At 54.6% G+C, this 21,899-nt stretch overlaps 2 protein-coding genes across 15 annotated transcripts in view; both read right to left on the bottom strand.

The window, feature by feature from the left end:
- Positions 1 to 48: 48 nt before the first annotated feature.
- LOC149128434 (short transient receptor potential channel 2-like) lies at positions 49 to 16,929 on the bottom strand (the record flags this gene model as incomplete). Its single annotated transcript, XM_089305759.1, has 12 exons — positions 49 to 513; positions 1,009 to 1,141; positions 1,738 to 1,816; positions 1,942 to 2,069; positions 2,933 to 3,125; positions 6,675 to 6,767; positions 7,653 to 7,815; positions 7,916 to 8,116; positions 10,678 to 10,852; positions 11,717 to 11,881; positions 12,605 to 12,817; positions 16,054 to 16,929. Coding segments are annotated over 12 exons (2,814 nt in total), but the record flags the coding sequence as incomplete, so codon positions are not given.
- The window catches only part of XNDC1N (XRCC1 N-terminal domain containing 1, N-terminal like), a 24,019-nt gene continuing 19,044 nt past the window's right edge, over positions 16,925 to 21,899 (bottom strand). For all 14 annotated transcript variants that reach the window (XM_089330169.1, XM_070074712.2, XM_070074717.2 and 11 more), the window contains 3 exons: positions 21,345 to 21,417; positions 19,972 to 20,099; positions 16,925 to 18,641 (listed from right to left, as the gene is read on the bottom strand). In XM_089330169.1, coding sequence (XP_089186295.1) covers positions 18,406 to 18,641; positions 19,972 to 20,099; positions 21,345 to 21,417 — 437 coding nt within the window. In that variant the 3' untranslated portion in view covers positions 16,925 to 18,405. The remainder of the gene's footprint in view (positions 18,642 to 19,971; positions 20,100 to 21,344; positions 21,418 to 21,899) is intronic.

Genomic DNA, 21,899 nt, shown 5'->3' on the forward strand with positions numbered 1-21,899 from the left:
CCAACATCAAGAGACAAGCATTCTTGCAGACTCTGGAGGCATCCGACATTCAGAAAAGACATTTTATTGAGGCAAGGAAAGCAGCTTAAGTGCCTACTAAGTGACCTCCCTCTATGCATCAGGGCCCCTCCTTGGCCCCCAAATCCTCCTCCTGGGGCAGGTCCCCCGGCCCCTCGGCTTCCTGCTCCCTGTGCACCAGCACGTGAGCTGGGGAGGAGGGGCTGGGCTCTCCGGCAGCTGGAGCCCTGGTGCCGCCGGCATCCTGAAGCCCCATTTCTGAAGACAGCTGCTGGGTCCCCACCATCCCTGGCACCATCAGCTCCGGGGTCTCAGGGATGGGGGGGCCCAGGTTCTGGAAGCTGTTGCGTACCCGGGTGATGTAACGGCTGAGGATGCTGGCACCGTCAGGAGGCCGGGGTGTACCTCCGTCGGCCAAGGCCCGCCGCACACCGGCCACCTCACTTTGAAGCCGTGACACGGTCTTGGTTAGCTCCGTCAGTCTGTTGCCTAGGTCTGGGGGCAGTGGAGTTATGAGGGGAGGTCTCTAGAAGATGAGCCCGTGCTGTACCTCCTCTACCCTCCACAGGACCCCAGGGGATACCCAGTCTGGGGTCCCAGAGGGAGTAGACTGTAAGGAGCAAGGGCCTGGCTCATGGGCTGAGGGTCAGGTGGGAAGGCAGAGCCTGGGGCAGATGTGTTTGACTTGGGGGTAGGAGGGTGGCAAGGTCAGGACATGGGAAGCTGGAGAATCTCGGGCACCTTGCTGGTTGGATGAGTGAATAAGGCAGTGAGTGAATGAGAATGGCCAGCGGCAGGAGCGCATGACAAGCACAATGAGGGGGAGAAATGCTTGAGCCAGTCGAAGGATAACCGAAAGCAAGGGGCAGCATGGACGGGGCCACATACAAGTGCAGGCTGGCTGAGGGCATGGGGCTGGCCGTGGGCCTGCAGCGGAGCAGGGCACAGGAATGGCACAGGAATGGGCAGGCTTGGAGGTGGGCAGCTAACCTTTCCGGCGGGTCTCCTCGAACTCGCGCCGGGCAGTCTCAATGTAGCGCTGGACCAGAGCTTTGATGACGCGCAGGCGGTAGGAGACACGCTGTCCTTCTGGCCCTGGCCCTGGCCCTGCCCCAGGATTGGCCTAGATGGCAAGGCAGGAAGGTAAGATTATCCACACCTGGCCTACCTCTACCACTGCCCCCACCCTCAGCAATAAGAGACCAGGGCAAAGTCTGTGCAGACTTTCCTGAAGGCAACACACCCAGACCTGGGCTGCCTCCATCTCCCAGAGTGGTCCTGGCAGGGAGAGGATGGGGGCCTGAAGCTGGAGAAGGGCTGACTGTGAGGAGACCTGAGCGGGGTATGGACTGGGAGACGGGGGAGGAAGAGAGGCCCCTACAGACCCGGCAGCGGTGCTGGCGTGCATTAGGGAGGGACTCCGGCACATAAACATTCAACCACGTCTTGGTCCAGACAAGAGGTTTGTCTGGAGCTGAAGGGGTCTCCGTAGCTTGGGAGAAGGGTGGGGTGTGCTTAAGTCATGTGACACAGGGTTGGGAGTTGGGGAAATGGCCAGCGCTAGGGAGCGGGAGCAGAAACCACAGGGAGAGAGGGAACTGGAAACAGGACTCCTGGGGAACACGCGTGGAAAGACAGAAGCCCAGGGCATGCATTGGCAGGCAGTACAGTTGAGGGCTGCTGTGAGGCAGACCAGCAACAAGAAGGTGAGATACTCACAAAGGAGGGGATTGGGGGATAGTCGGGCTTCTTGGTTTTGCAGCAGGAGCGGCAACAGCAAATGAACTGGAAAATTCTCCTGTGATTTCGATGGTGGGAAGAGGTTAGTCGGGACGGGGCTGGGGGGATAGGGGGCAGGAGCTGGGTAGCATGCAGGGGCCCTGAGTGCTTGGGGGTTGGAAGTGAGGGCTCTGAGGTTATCACCTGAGAAGGTAGAAGATGGCCTTGGGGGAGGGCAGGATGTTGAAGGGCACGGGTAGCGTCAGGCCCTCTCGGAAGTAGGATAGGTAGAGCTTGGAGCGAGCAAATTTCCACTCCACATCAGCATCGTCCTGGGGCAGGGAGGGAGGCTGCTGTGCGAGGCCCATGCTGGCACCTGGCTCTGTTGCCTGCTCTGTCTGCCTCTCTTTGCCCGAGTCCTTACAGCTCTTACTCTCCAGCTGCTTTCTTTTTTTTTTTTTTTTTTTTTTTTTTTTTTTTTTTTTTTTTTTTTTTGACAGGCAGAGTGGACAGTGAGAGAGAGAGAGACAGAGAGAAAGGTCTTCCTTTTGCCGTTGGTTCACCCTCCAATGGCCGCCGCTGCAGCCGGCGCACCGCGCTGATCCGATGGCAGGAGCCAGGATCCAGGTGCTTTTCCTGGTCTCCCATGGGGTGCAGGGCCCAAGCACCTGGGCCATCCTCCACTGCACTCCCTGGCCATAGCAGAGAGCTGGCCTGGAAGAGGGGCAACCGGGACAGAATCCGGCACCCCGACCGGGACTAGAACCCGGTGTGCCGGCGCCGCAAGGTGGAGGATTAGCCTAGTGAGCCGCGGCGCCGGCCCTCCAGCTGCTTTCTTATCTCATCCCTCTCTATCACCCGCATTTCCCCTGCAGGTGTCTCCCTCTCCCTCTCCCTCTCCCCATGACCCTTCATCCTGATGAAAGCTGCCCAGACCATCCACTTCCTTCTGGTGCTCCCATCTGCACCCCTCCCCAAGCCGTAAAGTGGGTAGAGCAGAGCACTTGGTGTCTAGAGATGGTGACAGCATTGGTAGGACCCTCATTTTCCAGAGGGAAGCTTGGCTAAAGCCACAGAACTCTAGACAACGGTAGAGGCAAAGCAGACACTCAAGTGCCTTAACTCCTTGCACCCTGTCCTCCCCCTTCCTTCCTTTCTTCTGCTCCTGGGCCTCAGCTAGCCTTGACTCACGCACCTCAATCTTTTGGAAGGAATTGGTGATCATGGCAATGAGCATGTTGAGCAGCACAATCACCATGACGATAGTAAAGATGCCGTAAAGGGCACGGCCCACGAATTCCGGCACCAGAAACTGAGGCATGTCCACCACACTGTGCTCCTCCATGCCGAACATGGTCCAGAAGAGAAACTGGAATGTTTCGTTGAAACTGGCAGACCGGGCCAAGGGAAGGAAGGGAGATGGGGGTGAAGTTAAGAGGCTGAGCTCCACCCAGACACACTCCCCCCGCTCCACAACCTAGCCAGAGCCGTTCTGCGTCCACAACATCCTGGGAACCCCGCTGGCCAGACAGACACTTGCTGTTTCTGAGCTCCAGCCGACCCACATTGACTGAACACACTGTATGTTGCAGAGTCACTTCAGGGATCTGCTCCCGGTGGGGGTGGGGTGAGATGGGCGCTGAGGCCACCAACATTTTTAGGTGGTGGTGAGTGCTGTGATGGCGCAGCATGGATGTTATGATCTGGACTGGGGTTAGGGAACGCTTCTGGAAGAAGCTGAGCTCTGAAGGATACCTGGCAATCAACTGATGAAAGGGAAGGTGTGAAGAAGAGCATGCCCCCAGGCAGGGGGCGTGGGAGCATCTGAGGAACTGAGGGAAGGCTGGTCTCAGAGGGCAGAGGAGAGGGAAGCTTGTCAGAGGTCAGCAGGGCCCAACCGGACGTGCAGGCTTTGTAGAGGAAAAACAAAGAGCCTTGCCCCAGCTGGTGCGCAACAGGAAGCTAGGAAGGGTGCTAAGCAGAGCGGGACACCTGATTTACATCTGGAAAGATGATGTCGGTTGCTGTGAGCAGCTTGCAAGGGAAGTAAGAGAGTAGAAGCCTGGAAACCAGTTAAGGAACTGTTGCAGGGTGGGCCATGGGTGCAACAGTTAAGACGTCACGTGGAGCGCCAGCACCAAGTGGCGGCTCCTCTACTTCTAATCCAGCGTCCTGCCGTTGTGCACCCTGGGAGGCAGCAGTAATGGCTCAAGTACTTGGGTCCCTGCCACCAACATGGGAGACCCAGATCGAATTCTAGCTTCCTGGCTTCATTCTGGCCCAGTCCTGGTTGTTGCAGGCATTTAGGGAGTCAAGCAGCAGATGGGAGATCTCTGTCTCTTCCCTCCAAGTAAAATGAAAAAAAAAAAAAAAAAAAAGTAAAAATTTAAAAAGACAAGCAAGAGAGAGAGAGAGCGCGCGCGCGAGCGAGGCGGCAGGCTGTTGCCATGGTCTGGGTGGGAGGGTGGTGTATGGAGCATGGTGCTGGCTGCTCTGGTGCGCCACCTCCCAGGAAGTCCTTCCTGAACTCCCTTCCCCACCCCCCAGCAGAACATGTTTGCCTGTTAGTCGCTCACAGAGCTGACCACACTTCCCCTCCTTGCATGCTTCTTTGTGAATCTGTCCTATTCTGTTTCCATCTAGGCACCAGTTTAGGCATAGATTTCTGCAGGCTCACACTGGTCTCTGGCCCCGGTCTCTCACTGTCCTCCACAGTGCATCCAGGACATTCTTTCTAAATGCTCATCTGACCTCATCTTAGTAGCTCTGCTTGTCAACCTTGAAAGGCTCCTGACCACCCTCGATCCAGATGTCTCTTATACAGCCTACCTGATACTTTTAGCAGAAATACTTTTAATTAGCTGTCACTCATGAATGAACAGCCCAAGAGGGCTCAGCCTCCCCTTGCTGCCATCATGTGATGCCACCAGGACCTAGGGAGCAGGCTGCAGGGAGGAATTACCAGCCTGGCGCTAACATTCATGGTTTAAACTGTGGAAGCTCAGGCCCTTTAAGCTAGTCACATGAAGTCAGCCCACGAATGCAAGGATTCTTTGCAAGAAGACTAGTCTGAATGAAACTTTCAAATATACCAGAAATGTAAGAAAGCTTTAAACAGTATCTGTAGGCCCAAGTGTGGGTCCTTTAGCTTCAGAGATTAAACCATTGTGTAGTTACACTCATGAGGAATTTATGGTTGTTGGGGGGCTGCTGGGAGTTCCCCCAGCCTACAAGAGAGAGCCGATTTCTCAGTGAGACCTTCATGAGCTCCATGACCCAGCCCCAGCTACCACCTGCAGCCTCCTTGCAAAGCTTGTCTTCCAAGTGCCAACCACGTGAGCCATGCTGCTCTTCTCCAACACCTGCCTGCTTTGGCACATGCCCCCTTTCTGCCTGAGGGCCTTGCATCCCCTTGAAGTCCAGAACCCATTTAGGTGGAACAGATTCTCCCTGTTCTAGGGAGGCTTCTGGGACCACCTAAGACTGAGGAAGGGGCTTCCTTCCCCAGCAACCTCAACAAAAACCCTTCTCAAAGCATGTTGATCCCAACTGAACTCATGGGTGCTTATGGCTGTCTTCCGCATGAGGGTGGGGCTGGTTCATCTCTCCTGAATGTGCTTCTAGTACCAGGGATGGGCCCCCCTCACAAAGGCTGGGACTCACAGCTCCATTGCTCCATAGATGGGTATGACCTCCACAGCAACAACAATCCCACAACGACTGAATGACCAAGCAGACAGATGTAAAAATTGAGCAAATGAATGAATGGCACAAATGAAAAAGTGAATAACAAGAATCAGTCATTGGCCATATTTAGGAAAAATCCGGCATACAAATAATGATTGAAATGGATTATTATATTTTAAAAAATCTTGTGTCCATAGTGATATTCCAAAAAGAAGGTAGGAGAAAGAAGTTCTTTACACAAGAATGCCACTAATAAATGTAGAAGAAATGATAGAAGTAAAAAATCACTAACTTGAAGCCACCTCTGTAAAAACTGATTCAGGTAGAGATCACCTGTGGATGCTGACGCCACTGAGGGAACACTGCAAGGAGGCAGGTCAGTGATAGAGGCTCGACATGCCCCTGGCACTAAAAGGGCTCTCCTAGGACCTTTACAATGGAGGTTGCTAGATCAATAGGCAGGCCCATGGGCCAGCTGACAGCACGTGTCTCCTGATGCGATGACATGGAAGGCCATGCACGCCACCCAGGAGGCTGTGTTCCCGCCACAACTCCTGAATGGCAATCTGATCACCAGGGAAGAGATCATTCTTAACTGTGGAATATAACTTGGTGTAGTCTTATCAAAGAAATTCACCTGTCATGTAAGACAAATGTAGAGGGAGTATTTTGGATGAAAGGAGACTGAAGAGCTTGCAACCTGAGGTTGGGTATTGTATTTTTGAACATTAGGAAGATCTTTTCTTTTTAATTTGAAGAAATTTAGTAAGAAATGTATAGTGAAAAATGTGGAATCAATGCTAAAATTCTGTAGTTTGATCATGGTTTGTGATTATGATCTCAGGAGATATCTTGAACTATTTAGAGGTAAAGTACCATTCTATCAACTTACTTTTAAATGTTTCAGGAAAAAAAAAAAAGAACAAAGAAAGCAACAGATCAAGCCAATGTGGCCAAGGATAATTGAAGCTAGGTAAAGGGTACGTAGTGTCCACCATACTGTAACTTTTTCATAGGATTGACATTTTCAACATAAAAAGTTGGGGGAGAGAATGAGTTGATAAATGAAAAAAAATGTATGAACAGCAGAATGAATGAATGAGAGTGTGAGGAAACAAGAGAATCAACTGATGGAATAAATGAGGGAGGGAGGGAGGGAGGGAGGGAGGGAGGAAGAGGCAGTCCATCACTGGGGCTCCAAGCTGCGAGTCCCAGCCTCCCCCTCCCATCCTGCCTCTGCCCCAGCATACTTGCCCAGCCGCTCTGTCTCCTGGTAGGGCACATAGATGTTGTTGAGGCCACAGAGGAAGGCAGTCAGGATGATCATGAGGATGAACATGAACCTGGCAGGAGGCAGGAGGTGGAAGGGTAAGGGCAGGTCTCCACCTTGGGAGAAGTCAGGCTCTGGGAGGTGAAATGGGGTGCTGGCCTTCCTGACAACTATTCAGTAATTGTTGAAGAACAGAGGAACTAGGAAATGGGAACTGAGAAGGGACTTAAAGTGAGTGCCAAAAACTGAGACTCTTCCTCAGTAACAGCAGGTACTGAGTCCAAACATTCAAAGCTGGGGATGGGCCAGTCTTCTGGGAAGGAGCAGAGATGGCCCAGGAGTGCTGGGAGTCTGGAGTCCAGGGACCGGAAGCTCTCACCGGGAGAGCTAAAGCCACTCATGAGACTGTGTCAGTGTGCAACAGAGAGAGCTAGAAGAATCCCAAGGTGGGATGGGAGGTTCTCCCCCAAGCTGAGCTGAGCTGAAAGTGTTTATTGATGTAACCAGTCTCCCCGAGGGCACCCATGCTTGTCCCGCCTCAGGCAGGTGATGCCCAGGGCAGCAGGCATTAACTGTGGACTAGGAACGAAGCCAGACTTGGCTGTTTGTGATTAGGAGACAAGCACCAGGGAGACCAGGGAAAGCCGTGGGTTCAAAGAGCAGCTGTAGAGGGAAGAATCAAAAGGGACCGCTGAGTCTGCTGCCTTAGCTTTCCTTGAAGATGGGAAAACAGGCCCAGAGAGCGGCCGCTGGCATAGTGCTGGACTGGGGACTCCAAGTCCCTACCAAGCGCTCTTCCTGCTGTCAGCGGTTTGTCAGCTCTCCTAGGGCGGTGGGCCTCTTGGAGAATGAGAGTTACAGAGGCTCCCTGCAGAGAAGCATACATTCACATCTACAGGGCCCCAGAGGGAAGGCAGGTGAAGAACTGGGGGCTCTCAGGGGGCAGGGCGCAGCGCACCGGATCATGTCGTCGATCATCTTGCCGATGGAGATCTGCAGAGTGCCCAGCGACTCGTGGGCTGGCAGAATGTAGGCCAGGCGGGTGAAGCTCAGCATGCTGGTGACAGCGAAGAGCACCTCAGCCAAGAACTGGGGGTCCTCCGTGCGCCACTCACTCCGCTCTGTGCAGGGCAGAAAAGAAAGGGGGCTGTGGCCAGGAGCCACGAAGGAGGAGGGACTGGGGGATTCAGGGCTGAGTGTGGGGGGAGGGGGGGCACTCACCGGCTGTGGTGAAATAGCGGCAGGCAGCCCCATCCGCGGCGTCCCGGCAGTGCATGTAGGCGAGGCCAGCCAGCAGGAGGCGCAGGGCGAAGGCCGCCAGGTACAGGGACAGGATGACCACATCCAGGAAGTTCCACCAGTCCAGGAGGTAACTGCGCAGGCCCTCGATCCACACCTCCTTACACTCGAACCACAGGAAGCCTGCAGGGGGTGGCAGGGCCAGGCCAGGATGGGGCAGAACTCTTGGCTCCTGCTAGGTCAGAGCTGGAGGAGGGCGGAGGGGGGTTCCTTTGATGGCAGCGGGGAGCTAAGTTGAGAAATGTAACCGGTTCCTCTACTCAGGTACCAAGTGATCTTGTGCGGGAATAAGACTCCTCTTGGGGGCTGGCGCTGTGGCGCAGCGGGTTAACGCCCTGGCCTGAAGCACTGGCATCCTATGTGGGCACCGGTTCGAGTCCCGGCTGCTCCACTTCTGGTCCAGCTCTCTGTTGTGGCCTGGGAAAGCAGTGGAGGGCAGTCCAAGTCAGCCCCCTGCACCCACATGGGAGACCCGAAGGAGGCTCCTGGCTCCTGATTGGCGCAGCTCCGGCTGTGCAGCTGTCTGCAGAGTGGGCCAGGGGATGGAGGACCTCTCTCTCTCTGCCTCTCCTCTCTCTGTGTAACTCTGACTTTCAACTAAATAAATAAATCTTAAAAAAAAAAAAAAGACTCCTCTTTGCTACCAACTCATTCTCTCTGCCAGCGAGGCCTGCACCCATCCAGCACAGGCAGCCGGCACTGTTCACTGTTCACTGTTCACTGTTCACTGAGGAAGGAATAATCTAAATCTGTCTCTCTGTGCTCTGTGCTTGGCAGGGACTCCAGATTAGCAGCTTGTTCAGGGAACCCACGTCACTTGGGAGATCTCTTCTCCATTTCCTGCACACTCACTCCTGGCGCCCTCTGCCTCTAGCACCCTTCCACACCCTTTGGCTGTCCAGCTCGCCTTCGTGGCTTGGGTTAAATATGATCTCCCCATGAGTCCTCCCTGCTCTGTTCTCATAGCTCTCTGGCCTCTCTCTGATGCTAACACTACCGGGCAGTGCAAGGTGTTTCTCCATGGGTCTGTCTCCTTCCATCATTCCCCTGAACTTGGAGTCCCTCAGGGGTAGAGACCACGTATAAATTCGTTTCTTTATCCCTAGTGCCCAAATTAAATATTTATGAAGCTCCTACTGTTTGCAGGCGGGATCCTGCGGTGAACAAGACTGACGTGGTATAGTCCTGTCCTCCTGGGGCTTCTGATCTAGTGAGGGGGCCGAGGAGCAACCAAGCAGAACCAGGCCACTTGCTAAGACTGAGGAGCACAGGAGCAGAGGGACTGGGGTGGGGGCCAGGAAAAGCATCTCAGCGGTGTTTAAGGGGAGACCTGGAGGTGGAGTGGGAGCCAGGCTGGTACAGGGGCAGAGTGAGCCAGGGTGAGAGCTCTAGGAACATGGAGTGGGAAAAGGCCTGGAGACAAGTAGGAAGGTGACATGGCTGGAGGTGGCAGTCGGTGCAGGGTGGCAGGAGAGCCCTGTGAGGGTAGGGCATGCGCAGTGGGGTACAGAACCATGTCTCAATCTTTCCTGTATTCTCAGGGCTTGGCTCATAAGAGGGCTTCGGCAAACATTGATCACGTGAACAAATGTATCTTGTTCTACTTGTTTCTGACTTCTCTTCCCCTGGAGGCAGGAAGCATATGTGTTCTATCTCCAGGCCAAGACACATTTAGTAAATAATAGGATGAGAAGTGTTCTCTCTTGGGCTGTGATCCCCTAAACTGTCTTGGCCCACTTTCCTTGTGGACATCACTAACTGGCTGGTGGAGCAGACCTGGTACACTGGTGGCCTGGGCGTTTGCTAACCAAGCTAGAGCTAAAGGAGGGAGGTCAGTGGAGGCCTGAGGCGGAGTGGAACCCTGGAGATTCCTGTAGCCTGCAGTGTAGGTTGTTTGAGGATATTTGATTCTGCTATGGAAGAAAAGAAAGCCAATGGAGTGGATGCCGTGTACACAGGAAGCATAGATGAGTTGGTTAGCTGGCTGACGTGATGGACAGATGAAGTAAGTGTGGCATACGGGCGTGAATGTACACAGAAAGGGATGCAGAGACACCAGATATGCCAGACACCCTGAGCATGCACGGGGCATATGAGGCATCAGGTCTTCAATTAGCTTCCCACTGGTCAAGCCCACGCTGGCTCCACACATCCTCTGCCCCAGGAATGCACGTAAAATTCAGAGCTGCTCATGGGAGAAACTGGCAGCTACAGCTGGGGCCACATAGCCTGGTCACTGCTTCTCCCACCTGTCAAGTGCTGGGCACGGGCATCCTCTGTCTGTCTTAGTGCCCCGCCATAGCCTCAAATCTGGTCCTTGCAACAGCAGCACCATGTAGGGACTTGGAAATAGACCACGCGATGTGCACATGTTAATGTGGTCTGGGAGCCTTTCTGCTCTTTGACCTGGGGGCCAACTTGTCTGGCAGTCCTTGCACTGGCACTGCGAGGTGAGTTCCCACCTGGCACCGTAGACAGGTGCCTTACCGGTGAGAGGTTGGAAACCTCAGAGTGCTCAGGAAATCTTCCACAGGGCTCCCCTGGTGTACGAGAGCCCCGAGGGCCTGGCTGTATATTCTGGGGGCAGTGACAGAGGCAGAGACTCCCACGAGGGAGCCTATGTGAGGACAGTGAAGGGGGGCCCCCAGGGAGACTGTCCCAGATAGAGGGCCCTGCCTACATACCTGTGACCCAAACCATGTGCAGTGAAGTCTCCCAGACGCTCTGGCTGCGGCCCCGGAAGGTGCTCAGCTGCGTCTCCATGACCAGGGACTCTCCAAGCAGGAAGATGAGGAACCACAGGTAGGAGGCGGAGTGCAGCAGGAACTTCAGCACTGGGATCTTGAGCAGGTGGCCCAGCTTCGGGGAGAGGCGGAGAGTGCAGCTCAGTCTCGCCTCCTGGGAGCCCTTCTGGACTGCTCAGCATGTCTCTCTTCCAGACCTCTACTGAGAATGCGTCAGGCCCCACCCTTTCCTGTCTGCAGTCTCCCTCAGTGTGATGCAGGTGGTCTCAGTCCCAGGGTCCCGGGAGCTGAGGCGCCCTGAAGCTAGCATACCTTCTCTTGGGGAGTCCCACAGACTCTTTGAGTACAACCCAGTCGATAGAGAAATGCGTCAGTTCAGTCTCAAACTTGCTCCTTCTGCTTTGGCCCCACCTCATAAAGTGACCAGCTCAGGCAGGCCAGGAACCTGGTCCCTACACTCCCACCCCGACCCCCAATCTACCTTTCACACCACTAGCAGAGGGAACATTCCAGAACACAGGGCTGATGGGGCTCCGCTCATCAAGCCCCCGTTCTGGGCGTCCTTCTTCTCAGCCTTCATCTCCTCCTGCCCGGGGCCTTGCTGCCTTGCTTGCCTCCCTGCTTTCTGCACCCTCCTCACTGCTCACCTGCTTAACAGGAGCAGGCCTTGCTCTTCCATAAAGCCCAGTGGAGCTCAAGGACACATCTGTTGGATGAGGGGCTCTCCAAGAGCTTGTAGGATGGGTCAGGACCCTCTTTGGGATGGCGCAGGGCTGTCTATAGGACTCGGTCTAAATCCTGACCCTGCTCCTTACCGTGAACCCCGCACATTTCTTCCTGCATGAAACAGGTGTGATGCTTTCCTTCCAGGGCTACCTCAACCTACTCAATGGGCACCCGCACAAAGTGCCCAGCCCAGGGCCCGGCATAGAGCCGACGCTGAGTAAATGACAGGCATCGTTAATCTCATTCTTAGTACCCGGGACTTGGGCGCCAGCCAGTAGCCGAGGCAGAGGAAGGGCATGGTGAGGAAGATGAGGAAGGCGATGAAGAGCTTCCAGATGGTGGTGCTTCCACGCCAGCCGGCCAGGTTCCCACACCAGATCGAGGACAGGACTTGCTGGCAGATGGGGTGAGCTACGAACTGAGCAAAGGTGGGGCATGGGTAGAGGGGAGGTGGTGGAGCCGGTTGGGTGACGGCCCTTACCGCCAGAGACTAGACCATCCCCTCTCCTCCCATGTTGGGCTGCCCGGAGACAGGCAACTTGGCATGTGACTGTGGGCAGCCCCCACACCTCTCCAGGCCCCAGATTCTTGAATGTGAGTCAGAGAGTGCTGGGTAGCACCAGGTGTCCAGGTCCCCAAACCTGCAGGGCCCAAGTTTGACTAGAGTGGGGAGGGCAGGGAGGGTGCAGGGCCGGGGAACCCCTGTGCAGGGGCGTGTCTGGCTAAGTTCTCAGTGGACCAGGGCACCTGAGGGTGGAGGAGGGCAGGGAGAAGGGGCTAGGGAGGCTAGACAAGGGTCTGTCTTCAGCATGGGGAGGATGTCTCCTGAGAGGAAGAACAGCAGCGCTTGACCTTGAAGCCCTGAGAGGGCTACTGCAGTCCATACCACAGTTACCTGGCGGCCCAGAGGCCACACGGCGTCTGAGACCCAGAAGCCCCATCTGAAGGTGGACTCTTGGAGGGTCACGGTCTTTGAGGGAGGTTAGGACTGAGATGGAAGGTAAGAAGGGAGGCTGGGGGGTTAAGGTTCAAGAGAGTCTTGAGGACAGGAAAAGTAACTGCTTAGGGCTGGAGTGGGAGAACCCTAGAGATGGCCCCCAGTGGGGGATGGGTGGGGTGGGGGCAGGGGCTCCCAGCTGACCCGTTTCTGGTTGTAGTTCACGGCCAGGCGCAGCCTTGCCAGGTTGGGGATGCCCTCCTCAAAGGCCTGGCCCAGGCCCTCGGCCTCAGGCTCCGTCTCGCTGTCCTCGCCTAGGTCGTTGAGCACTGCGGTGACTTCACTCTGGTTCCGGCACATGCCCAGCAGCTCAAAGCCATAGTCCTGGCTCAGTGACTCCAGCGTGATGTACTCAGGCTGCAGGGAAGCAGGTCTGTGTGTATCGGCCCCTGTGGCCTCAGCCCCACCAAATCATCCCGTGGCCTGGGCCACCACTTCCTACATCGGTGTCCTTTCTTCTCCTTCTGCTCCCTTTCCTCCCTTTCTCTCTCTCTCTCTTTCTTTCAATTTATTTGCAAGACAGAGTTACAGAGAGGTAGAGCCATCTTTCCATTCCTCTGGTTCACTCCCCAAATGACAGCAATGGTCAGAGCTGAGCTGATGGAGCTTCTTCCAGGTCCCTTACATGGGTGCAGGGACCCAAGGAGTTTTTCTACTGCTTTCTCAGGCCATAGTAGAGAGCTGGATTGGAAGTGGAGCAGCCAGGATTCGAACCTGTGCTCAAATGGGATGCTGGCACTGCAGGCTGGGGTTTTAACCCACTGGGCCACAGCATCACCCCCTCTCTGCTCCGCTTTTTCCCCAGTCCAGGTGAGGCACCTCCTGTGTCAACTTTGCTTATCTGACGCTGTCTGCATGTCATCACTAAGTCACTCCCACCCAAACCTTCTGTCACCTGTGCCCATTCTTTGCACTTCCTTTTCCAATCCCTATTTCCTGTCCCACCTTCTCTCCAACTCCTTATGCTTTTTTTTTTTCTCACGGTAAAAAGAATTTGTTTGCCTCTTACGTTAAGAAATCTGAGTGGTATATTTAATTATCAATTCAATCTTGTCATTCATGAAGCTGCAGGGGCCAGCACCGTGGCTCACTTGGCTAATCCTCCACCTGCAGCGCTGGCATCCCATATAGGTGCCTGGTTCTAGTCCCGGCTGCTCCTCTTCCAATCCAGCTCTCTGCTGTGGCCTGGGAATGCAGTGGAGGATGGCCCAAGTGCTTGGGCACCTGCACCCACGAGGGAGACCAGGAGGAAGCACCTGGCTCCTGGTTTCAGATCGGCACAGCACTGGCCATAGCGGCCATTTGGGAGGTGAACCAACGGAAGGAAGACTTTTCTCTCTGTCTCTCTCTCACTGTCTAACTCTGCCTGTCAAAAAAAATATGTAAAGTTGTCTTTTAAAAAAAAAGCTGCAAGTTTAAACAGAAACCTTATATTGCTTTAGGTTTACATTTCTTTTTTTTTTTTTTTTACAGGCAGAGTGGACAGTGACAGAGAGAGACAGAGAGAAAGGTCTTCCTTTGGCATTGGTTCACCCTCCAATGGCTGCCGCGGCCGGCGTGCTGCGGCCGGCGCACCGCGCTGATCCGATGGCAGGAGCCAGGTGCTTCTCCTGGTCTCCCATGGGGTGCAGGGCCCAAGTACCTGGGCCATCCTCCACTGCACTCCCTGGCCACAGCAGAGAGCTGGCCTGGAAGAGGGGCAACCGGGACAGAATATGGCGCCCCGACCGGGACTAGAACCTGGTGTGCTGGCGCCGCAAGGTGGAGGATTAGCCTAGTGAGCCGCAGCGCCAGCCGAGGTTTACATTTGTTAAAAAAAAAAAAAAAAAAAAAAAAAGTGCATGGGACTGGTGCTGTGGCATAGCGGGTAAAGCCACTGCCTGTAGTGCCTGTATCCTATATGTGCACTGGTTTGAGACCTGGCTGCTCCACTTCCTATCCAGCTCTCTGCTATGGCCTAGGAAAGCAGTAGAAGATGGCCCAAGTCCTTGGGCCCCTGTACCCATGTGGGAGACCAGGAAGAAGCTCCTGGCTCCTGGCTTCAGATCGACCCAGCTCCTTCCATTGTAGCCACCTGGGGAATGAACCAGCAGATGTAAGATCTCTTTCCCTCTGCCTCTACCTCTGTAACTCTGCCTTTCAAATAAATAAATAAATCTTAAAAAAAAGAAAAAAGAGGATGCATACCCAAAAAATCAGATTTGAGATGTTAAGGCATAAACTTTGCAATTACGGGGTCTCCTCTTCTGTCCCCAAAGCCAGCTCTGCACAGTCGGAGGGCTCATCCCACTCACACCTACAACTAAAGAGTGAAGTAAAGCCGGCACTGGGGTCTAAATCTTGCATCAGCTGCTGAAAGAAGCGTCAGCATGATTCAGCAGTTATCTGTGTCACTATCTCATCTGATTCTGCTCCTTCGCCGGGGAGCGGATCCCATCACTCGGCCTCACGTTATGAAATGCTCCTTCATTTAACTTTTCAGCACCTCCTTACACTCTAGGCAAGCCTGTGCGGGCAGTTATGGGAGATGCAGAGACGAACAGCAGCTCCTATCTGCTCTACCTTTCAGATCCTTGGTTTTAGGTGAGGGCCTTGCCCCAAGAGGACCTGGGTGAGGCTTTCAGGAGGCCTGGCACTGCCCCTCAGGTGGGGTCATGGAGGGCAAGGTACTTCCCCTTGCCAGGCCTCCCCTTCCTGCCTGTGAAGGGGTGAGGGTTCCTGCTATGCCTCCCTCAGTGGGCCGCCGCCATGACAACGGTGAGAAAGCCTTTAGCCAGCACTGCCCTTTCCGGCTGACTGACAGTGGTGGGGTGATGTCCTGTCCTACCACACCAGCCAAGGCGCATGTGCTTTCTGCAGCTGCCTTAGGCTTGGTTGAATGTCCTAGTCAGTTTTCCCACCTAAAAGTAATTATGACAGTGAGGACTAATGCCGGCTTGGCACACAGGGGATGTCAGTTCATGAAGGGTGGGCGAACTGGGCCCCAGCCAGCCCTGGGTTCCACGCCGTGACTCTCGGTCCTGTCCAGGGCATCCCCTGCACTCATCACTGCAGACACTGGCCACCCGAGATCCCCTCTCAAGCCACAGCCCTACCTCAAATGGTCTCCCTGCTCCTCTACACTGGCAGCAGCTAAGCTTACAGCTGCCTCTTTTAGAGTCTCTGAGCTCGTTTTTCTGCACCCTAGGGGGTCCCATGAGCACCACCAGAGGCGGCCGGTGGGCCTGGGTGTCCAGGGAACGTCTGGAGCCCCTCCTCGCCCTCCTCGCTGGCGATCACAAGCTTGAGAGCCTGCACACCGCGCTCCACTCAGGGAGCCTCGTTCTTGCCAGTGTCGTCTCCAAGTCCGTCCCGCTGCTTTTCTGTCCTCTCCCCTCCCTCCTCAGGTGCCTCGCAGAGCACCCTCCTCACCCTTGCTGTCCACACAGTGGCCGCCGTCTGCTGTTAGAAGGAAATCCTGTGACTCCCTCTTAAAATGGCGGTTTCCTGAGACTAGAGACTGGGCCTTCTCCTGCTGCCCCCCTCTTCCTGGAACCCCCACCACAGTCCCAACAGCGCTCCAGCAGACCAGACACAGCACCGCGAACACCAACCTTAAACTCGGGCTCCTTGCGTGCCAGGCGCCTGAGCTCGCGGCTCAGCTGGAAGGCAGCCAGCATGGCGTCCTCACTGGCCAGCGAGAGGTGGGCCCTGCTGGCGATGCCCCGGTAGGTGTTGATGCGCGACAGGGAGAACTTCAGCAGGTCGTAGCGCCGGGCGTTGCTGCACTCCAGGCAGGCGCAGGAGACGGGGTGCGGCCGGGCAATGGTGTGGCCCTGCTCCATGAGCAGCTGCGCGATCTCATACAGGTCTTTCTGGCAGGCCAGGGTGAGGGGAGTGACCCCGGGTGCAAAGCGGGAGCCATCAATGGATGAGTCAAAGAAAGCCAGGGAGAAAGAGCGGGTGTCTACCTTGCGGCCTTTCTCCCGCTCCAGCCGGGCCAGCAGGCGCCGCACCACGGCTGGCTGGTTTGTGTCCACTGCCACTAGCAGGGCTTCATGGACCTGCCGGAAGTCAAACTTGACATTGGCCAGCAGCACGTCAGTGATGGCCTCGTGGCCCAGGCGGATGGCCAGGTTGAGGGCTTCCCTCCAGGAGCGGTCCTCGGCCTCCTCCACGTTCCGCAGGGGCCCTCCAGGCCCACCACCTGTGGCCTCCACCCCCGACTCCAGCAGCTGCTGCACAAGACCCAGCCGCCCCTCCTGGATGGCACCCAGGAGTGGCGGTGGGAACTTGAGCTTCTTGTTCACGATCTCGGTCCAGTTGGGCTGTGGCTGGTGAAGGCGTGGAGATTGCAGGACCCTGAGTTTTTGACCCCTTTGTTTTGGGGCCTCCCTTATCCTTCCACTTTCCAGGGCCCTAATCCTCTGTTCCCAGCCACCATAATAATTTTGTTTATCCCAAACACATACTTTGCAAAAATTGTCTGATTCAACATTTTATTGTACAGATTTTCAGGTTAGGAAGTGTCAGAACTAGACACTTCAACCCTCACAGGAACATCCCCCACCCACCCCCAGTAAGGCCAACTGTGGTTACCCAGAGAAGGGGGAGGTTAAATCAGGTGCGTGGGGTTGTGGGCTCATAGCACCTGCCGGGAGGCCGGCTCCCATCTTGTTGACTTCAGCTCCCAGCTGCTCACCCCTCTGAAAGTGCGCAAGCCTCTCTGAAGGGCAAGTCCAGACATGTCCACACAGGAGGGTCTTTTCTTAAGCCCCTCAGCTCCAGGCCAGGTCAGCCACCACCATCCTGACCTGCTCCCCTTCCACCCAAGCCCCTCGACTCTGCCATTTGCTCTGAAGGGTGTCCCTCCCCCTTGTTCCTCTCTCTGGGTCCAGGCTCATGCTCACAGCTCCTCTTCTGGGCTCTGGGGGTCTTCTCCCACTCACATGGTGACACCTACCACCCGCATGGCAGCTAGCATGTCCCTGCCTCCTCTCTGGGCCACTCTACTGTCTTATTCCTGTGAGAATGGGAATGGATAGGGAAGGCCTCTTACCGTAAGGGGGTCCATGGCTGCACCCACCTATGCTGCCAAGGTCTGAGGACTGAACTCCTGCTGTCTGCTCCCCTGACTGTGCCTAGATCCTCTTCCCTGTCTGTCTGAAACCCCGCCCCAGGCCCTCCCTTTACCAGGACCAGCTGCTCCCCCTCTGCCTCGTACCCTGGGGACCAGGGAATTGATGTTAGTGCCACACTGTGAAACCTTCAGGGAGTGGAGAGAGAGGGTGTGGCTGCCTGAAGCTGGGAACTTTCCAGACCCTCTGGCCCAGCCACCTCCCTGTGTGGAAGGGGCAGTGGGCCCAGGGATCCACAAACTTGAACAGCTGCTCCCCGAAACAGCTCAGAGAGCACGAGGGTGGGGGTTTTCTCTGTCACCGATGTTAACTCTGGGCCTGAGAGCAGTGACTTGCTTAGTCACGCAGCAGCACCACGTGATTATGCTGAGGCAGGGAGCCCGCAGAGGACACCGAGTTAAGCTCATGGAATGCTGGACGTCAGTCTCATGCTCAAAACCCACTCACCTGCCCAGCATCCCCTGGACTCTGATATGTCAGGCTGTTTTTCTTTTCACTAGGCCTCACTTTTCCTTTCAGGATAATGGGCCTGGGGATTTGTACTGCTCCTCATGAGGCAGATTTTCTGGGTGATGTCCCAAGGCCCTCGACAGAGCACCAGTCCCACGAAATTCCGAAGGGGAAAAGGACTGAGCTGTCTCTAGGACTGGGTACCATAGTGACAGAAGCCTTGACAACTGGGAATGGAGAGCAGCCTGGGCCCAGAGGGAATGCGTGGAGGGAGCGAGGGCGGGTGGCTTGGCCTCCTGAGTCCTTCTCAGCTGTCTAGAGATGCATGATCCAGTCTTAGTCAAAGAGGCCAGGGCCCAGCCCACGGGGCTTCCTGGCTCACGGCTCGTGGGCCTCCCCACACATGCTGGCATGTTCTTCCACTTCTCTTGCTGGGAACTGCAACTGGCAGATAGGGCACTGGATCCAGGAAGGGAGTGGCGAGCTCTCTGGAGAGGACACCCACAGTACAGACGGCAACGAAGATGGTGATGAGGAGGGAGAAGCCGGGTGAGGGGGGGTGGTCTCTCCACAAGTGGCCGCATGCAGGGGAAGAGTTTCAGTGCTAAAGGAGCCTGAATGGGGAGAGATGGAGGTGAACAAAATTGGATCTGTGCCTGGCAGGGTGGCACCCCGAGAAATCTGCAGGAAAGGTGCAGCTGTTCAGCAGGAAGTTGACCACGGCACACATTCACCCCGAGATACTAGCACACTCCAGCAAATGTTTACTCTTTACCAGATGCCTGACAGCATGCTGGGAGCTGAGGGATAGAGACCGGGGCTTGTCCTTAGAGTCTAGTGGTAAAGCCCAGGAATGCAAATAAGATACAAAGAAGTGCTGAGCCCCAGGGAATCAGCAATGCTCTAGGAGCTCACCCTAGAGATCATCTGCGAAGATCAGCAAAACATCAGGGGCGGTGCTGTAAAGCCGCCACCTGCAATGCGGCTCTACTTCCAATCCAGCTCTCTGCTAATGCACCTGGGAAAGCAGCAGAAGATGGCCCAAGCACTTGGGTCTCTGCACCCAGAAGAAGTTCCTGGATCCTTGCTTTGGCCTGGCCCAGTCCAGCCATTGAGGCCATTTGGGCAGTGAACCAACGAATGGAAGGCCTCTCTCCTCTCTGTCTCTTCCTTTCTTTGTAACTCTGCCAATCAAATTAATTAATAAATTTTTTTTTTTTTTTGACAAGCAGAGTGGACAGTGAGAGAGAGACAGAGAGAAAGGTCTTCCTTTGACGTTGGTTCACCCTCCAATGGCCGCCGTGGCCGGCGCGCCGCAGCTGGTGCGCTGCAGCCGGCGCACCATGCTGATCCAAAGGCAGGAGCCAGGTGCTTCTCCTGGTCTCCCATGGGGTGCAGGGCCCAAGCACTTGGGCCATCCTCCACTGCACTCCCTGGCCACAGCAGAGAGCTGGCCTGGAAGAGGGGCATCTGGGACAGAATCCGGCGCCCCGAACGGGACTAGAACCCCAGTGTGCCAGCGCCGCAAGGCGGAGGATTAGCCTATTGAGCCGCGGCGCTGGCCCAATAAATAAATCTTAAAAAAAAAAAAAAAAAAAAAAAACACCTCAGCAAAGAAGCTCCATGTGAACAACTTCAACTAAGCAGAATAAGTTCACGGAGGGACAAGTTACGAGGAGTCTAGGCCCTCTCTGATGCTGTCTTAGGTTGTGTGGTTGGCCCATGGCATTCTCTCAGCTTAGTTGACATGATGTGAACCAGTGCTCAAGAGACTGTCTTGAATTACAGTCGCCTAAAACTGCAGCAGCACTCCTGGAGCTGCAGAGATGATGGGGGCTACCTACGAGTCCACAGCTATAGGTTTTTCTGGCCAAACTCCCAGATCTCCCAGTCCTCCCTCAAGGAATGCCTCGTAATCACACAGCCTGAGCCAACGCAGCTCACCTGCACAAAGGGGGCACTGTCCACTCTCCTGGGCACCACCATGCTGGGCCTGGGGTGGGTGTTGTTCTCTTGATCCTGCCTTTGCCGTCCCCCTCCTGTTTGGCTGAGAGTTAGAGGTAGATAGAGGCCTGTGAGGAAGAATAGTTAAAGAGCAGCTGTCAGTAAGAGCATAAGGGTTGAATGAGCTGTTAGGGCAAAAAGAATGCCCGAGGAACTGATGTGCACTCAGACATTCTATTGATACACACATACAGTAAAATTCACCCTTTTAAAGTACAAGTTCAGTGGTTTTGCTGTATTCTCAGGGTTCTGTAGTAATTTTCTATTCCAGGACATTTCTATCACCCCCAAAAGAAACTCCAAACCCATGAGCAGGCACTTGCCATCCTGACCCCACAGGCTCTGGACCACTAAGCTTCTTGCTGTCTCCGTGGATCTGTCTGTTCTGGACGTGGATGCAGTCGTATCCCGTGTGGTCTACTGTGACTGGCTTCTCTGACTTAGCGTAACGTTTTCCAGGTCTGCCTGTATTGCAGCAGGGATCAGTACATTCCATTTCAGTGGCTGAGCCGTAGTCCATTGTATAGATATACCACTTTTGTTGATCCATTCATTGGCTGGTGGACATCTGGGTTGTTCCTTCTTCATGGCTGTTATAAATAGTACTGCGTTGAATATTTGTTTTTGTGAATACTTGTTAACAGTTCTTTGTGGTACATATTAGGAAGAGCTGCTGGGTTATGCGGAAACCCGAGTTTTTGCAGAACTGCCACCTGTCTTCCAAAGCCGCTACACTATTTTACATCCCCACTGGCAATGTATGAGAGTTCTAGTCTCCCCACATCTTCACCAACACTTGTTAGTGTCTGTCTGGTCATAGCCATCCTAGGGGGTGTGATCACTGTGGTTCTGATTTGCATTTCTCAGATGGCTAATGACACTGAGCATCTTTTCAGGTACTTATGGGCCACTTGTGTATCTTCTTTGGAGAAAAGTCTGTTCAGATCCTTTGTCCATTGCAAAAATTGGGTTATCTGCTTACTGTTGACTTGTAAGGACCCTTCATACTCATATACTTTAGATCAAAGTGCCTTATCACATACATGATGGCAAATATTTTCTCGACAGTGTTTTCTGAAGTAGAAAAGATTTATATTTTGATGAAGTCCCTAAGATTGTACTTACCTTCAGATCCTGGCCCTCTGTGGCCTGCCTCTTGACCTACCTCCAGGTCTGACATCCTTTCTCTACTGCTCTCAGTAGAGATTGAGAGATCAGGACCTGGTCACAAGTGTCCCTCTCTGACCTGCCTGAAGCAGCCAGGCTGCATGGTTTGGAGAGGTGATCTGGGTCTTTCGCGCTGACCTACTTACCGCCGGCGCTGCCCTTTCCGTCTCTTCCTCCTGCTCACAGCATTCTCTGGGTGGTGGTCTTCTGCTCTGGGCTCTGTGTTAGAAATGTTCATTAAATTTCACTTATTAACAAAAGGCCCTTCACATATGTTGCTCCTTCTTTTAAGAATATTTTTTCTGGGCTGGCGCCGTGGCTCACTTGGCTAATCCTCCACCTGCAGCGCTGGAATCCCATATGGGCACCGGGTTCTAGTCCTGGTTGCTCCTCTTTCATTCCAGCTCTCTGATGTGGCCCGGGGAAGGCAGTGGAGGATGGCCCAAGTGCTTGGGCCCTGCACCCGCATGGGAGACTAGGAGGAGGCGCCTGGCTCCTGGCTTCAGATCAGTGCAGTGCGCCAGCCATAGCAGCCATTTGGGGGGTGAACCAACGGAAGGAAGACCTTTCTCTCTGTCTCTCCCTCTCACTGTCAGTAACTCTGTCAAATTAAAAAAAAATCTTAAAAAAAAAGAGAATATTTTTTCTATCCTCTTTGCCTCACTCATCAAGTCTTAGATGAAATGCTAATTCTTTTTTTT

The sequence above is a fragment of the Oryctolagus cuniculus genome, chromosome 1 (assembly GCF_051225735.1).
Source record: "Oryctolagus cuniculus isolate XC-2025 breed Fujian yellow rabbit chromosome 1, ASM5122573v1, whole genome shotgun sequence".
In the NCBI taxonomy this organism is placed as follows: domain Eukaryota; kingdom Metazoa; phylum Chordata; class Mammalia; order Lagomorpha; family Leporidae; genus Oryctolagus; species Oryctolagus cuniculus.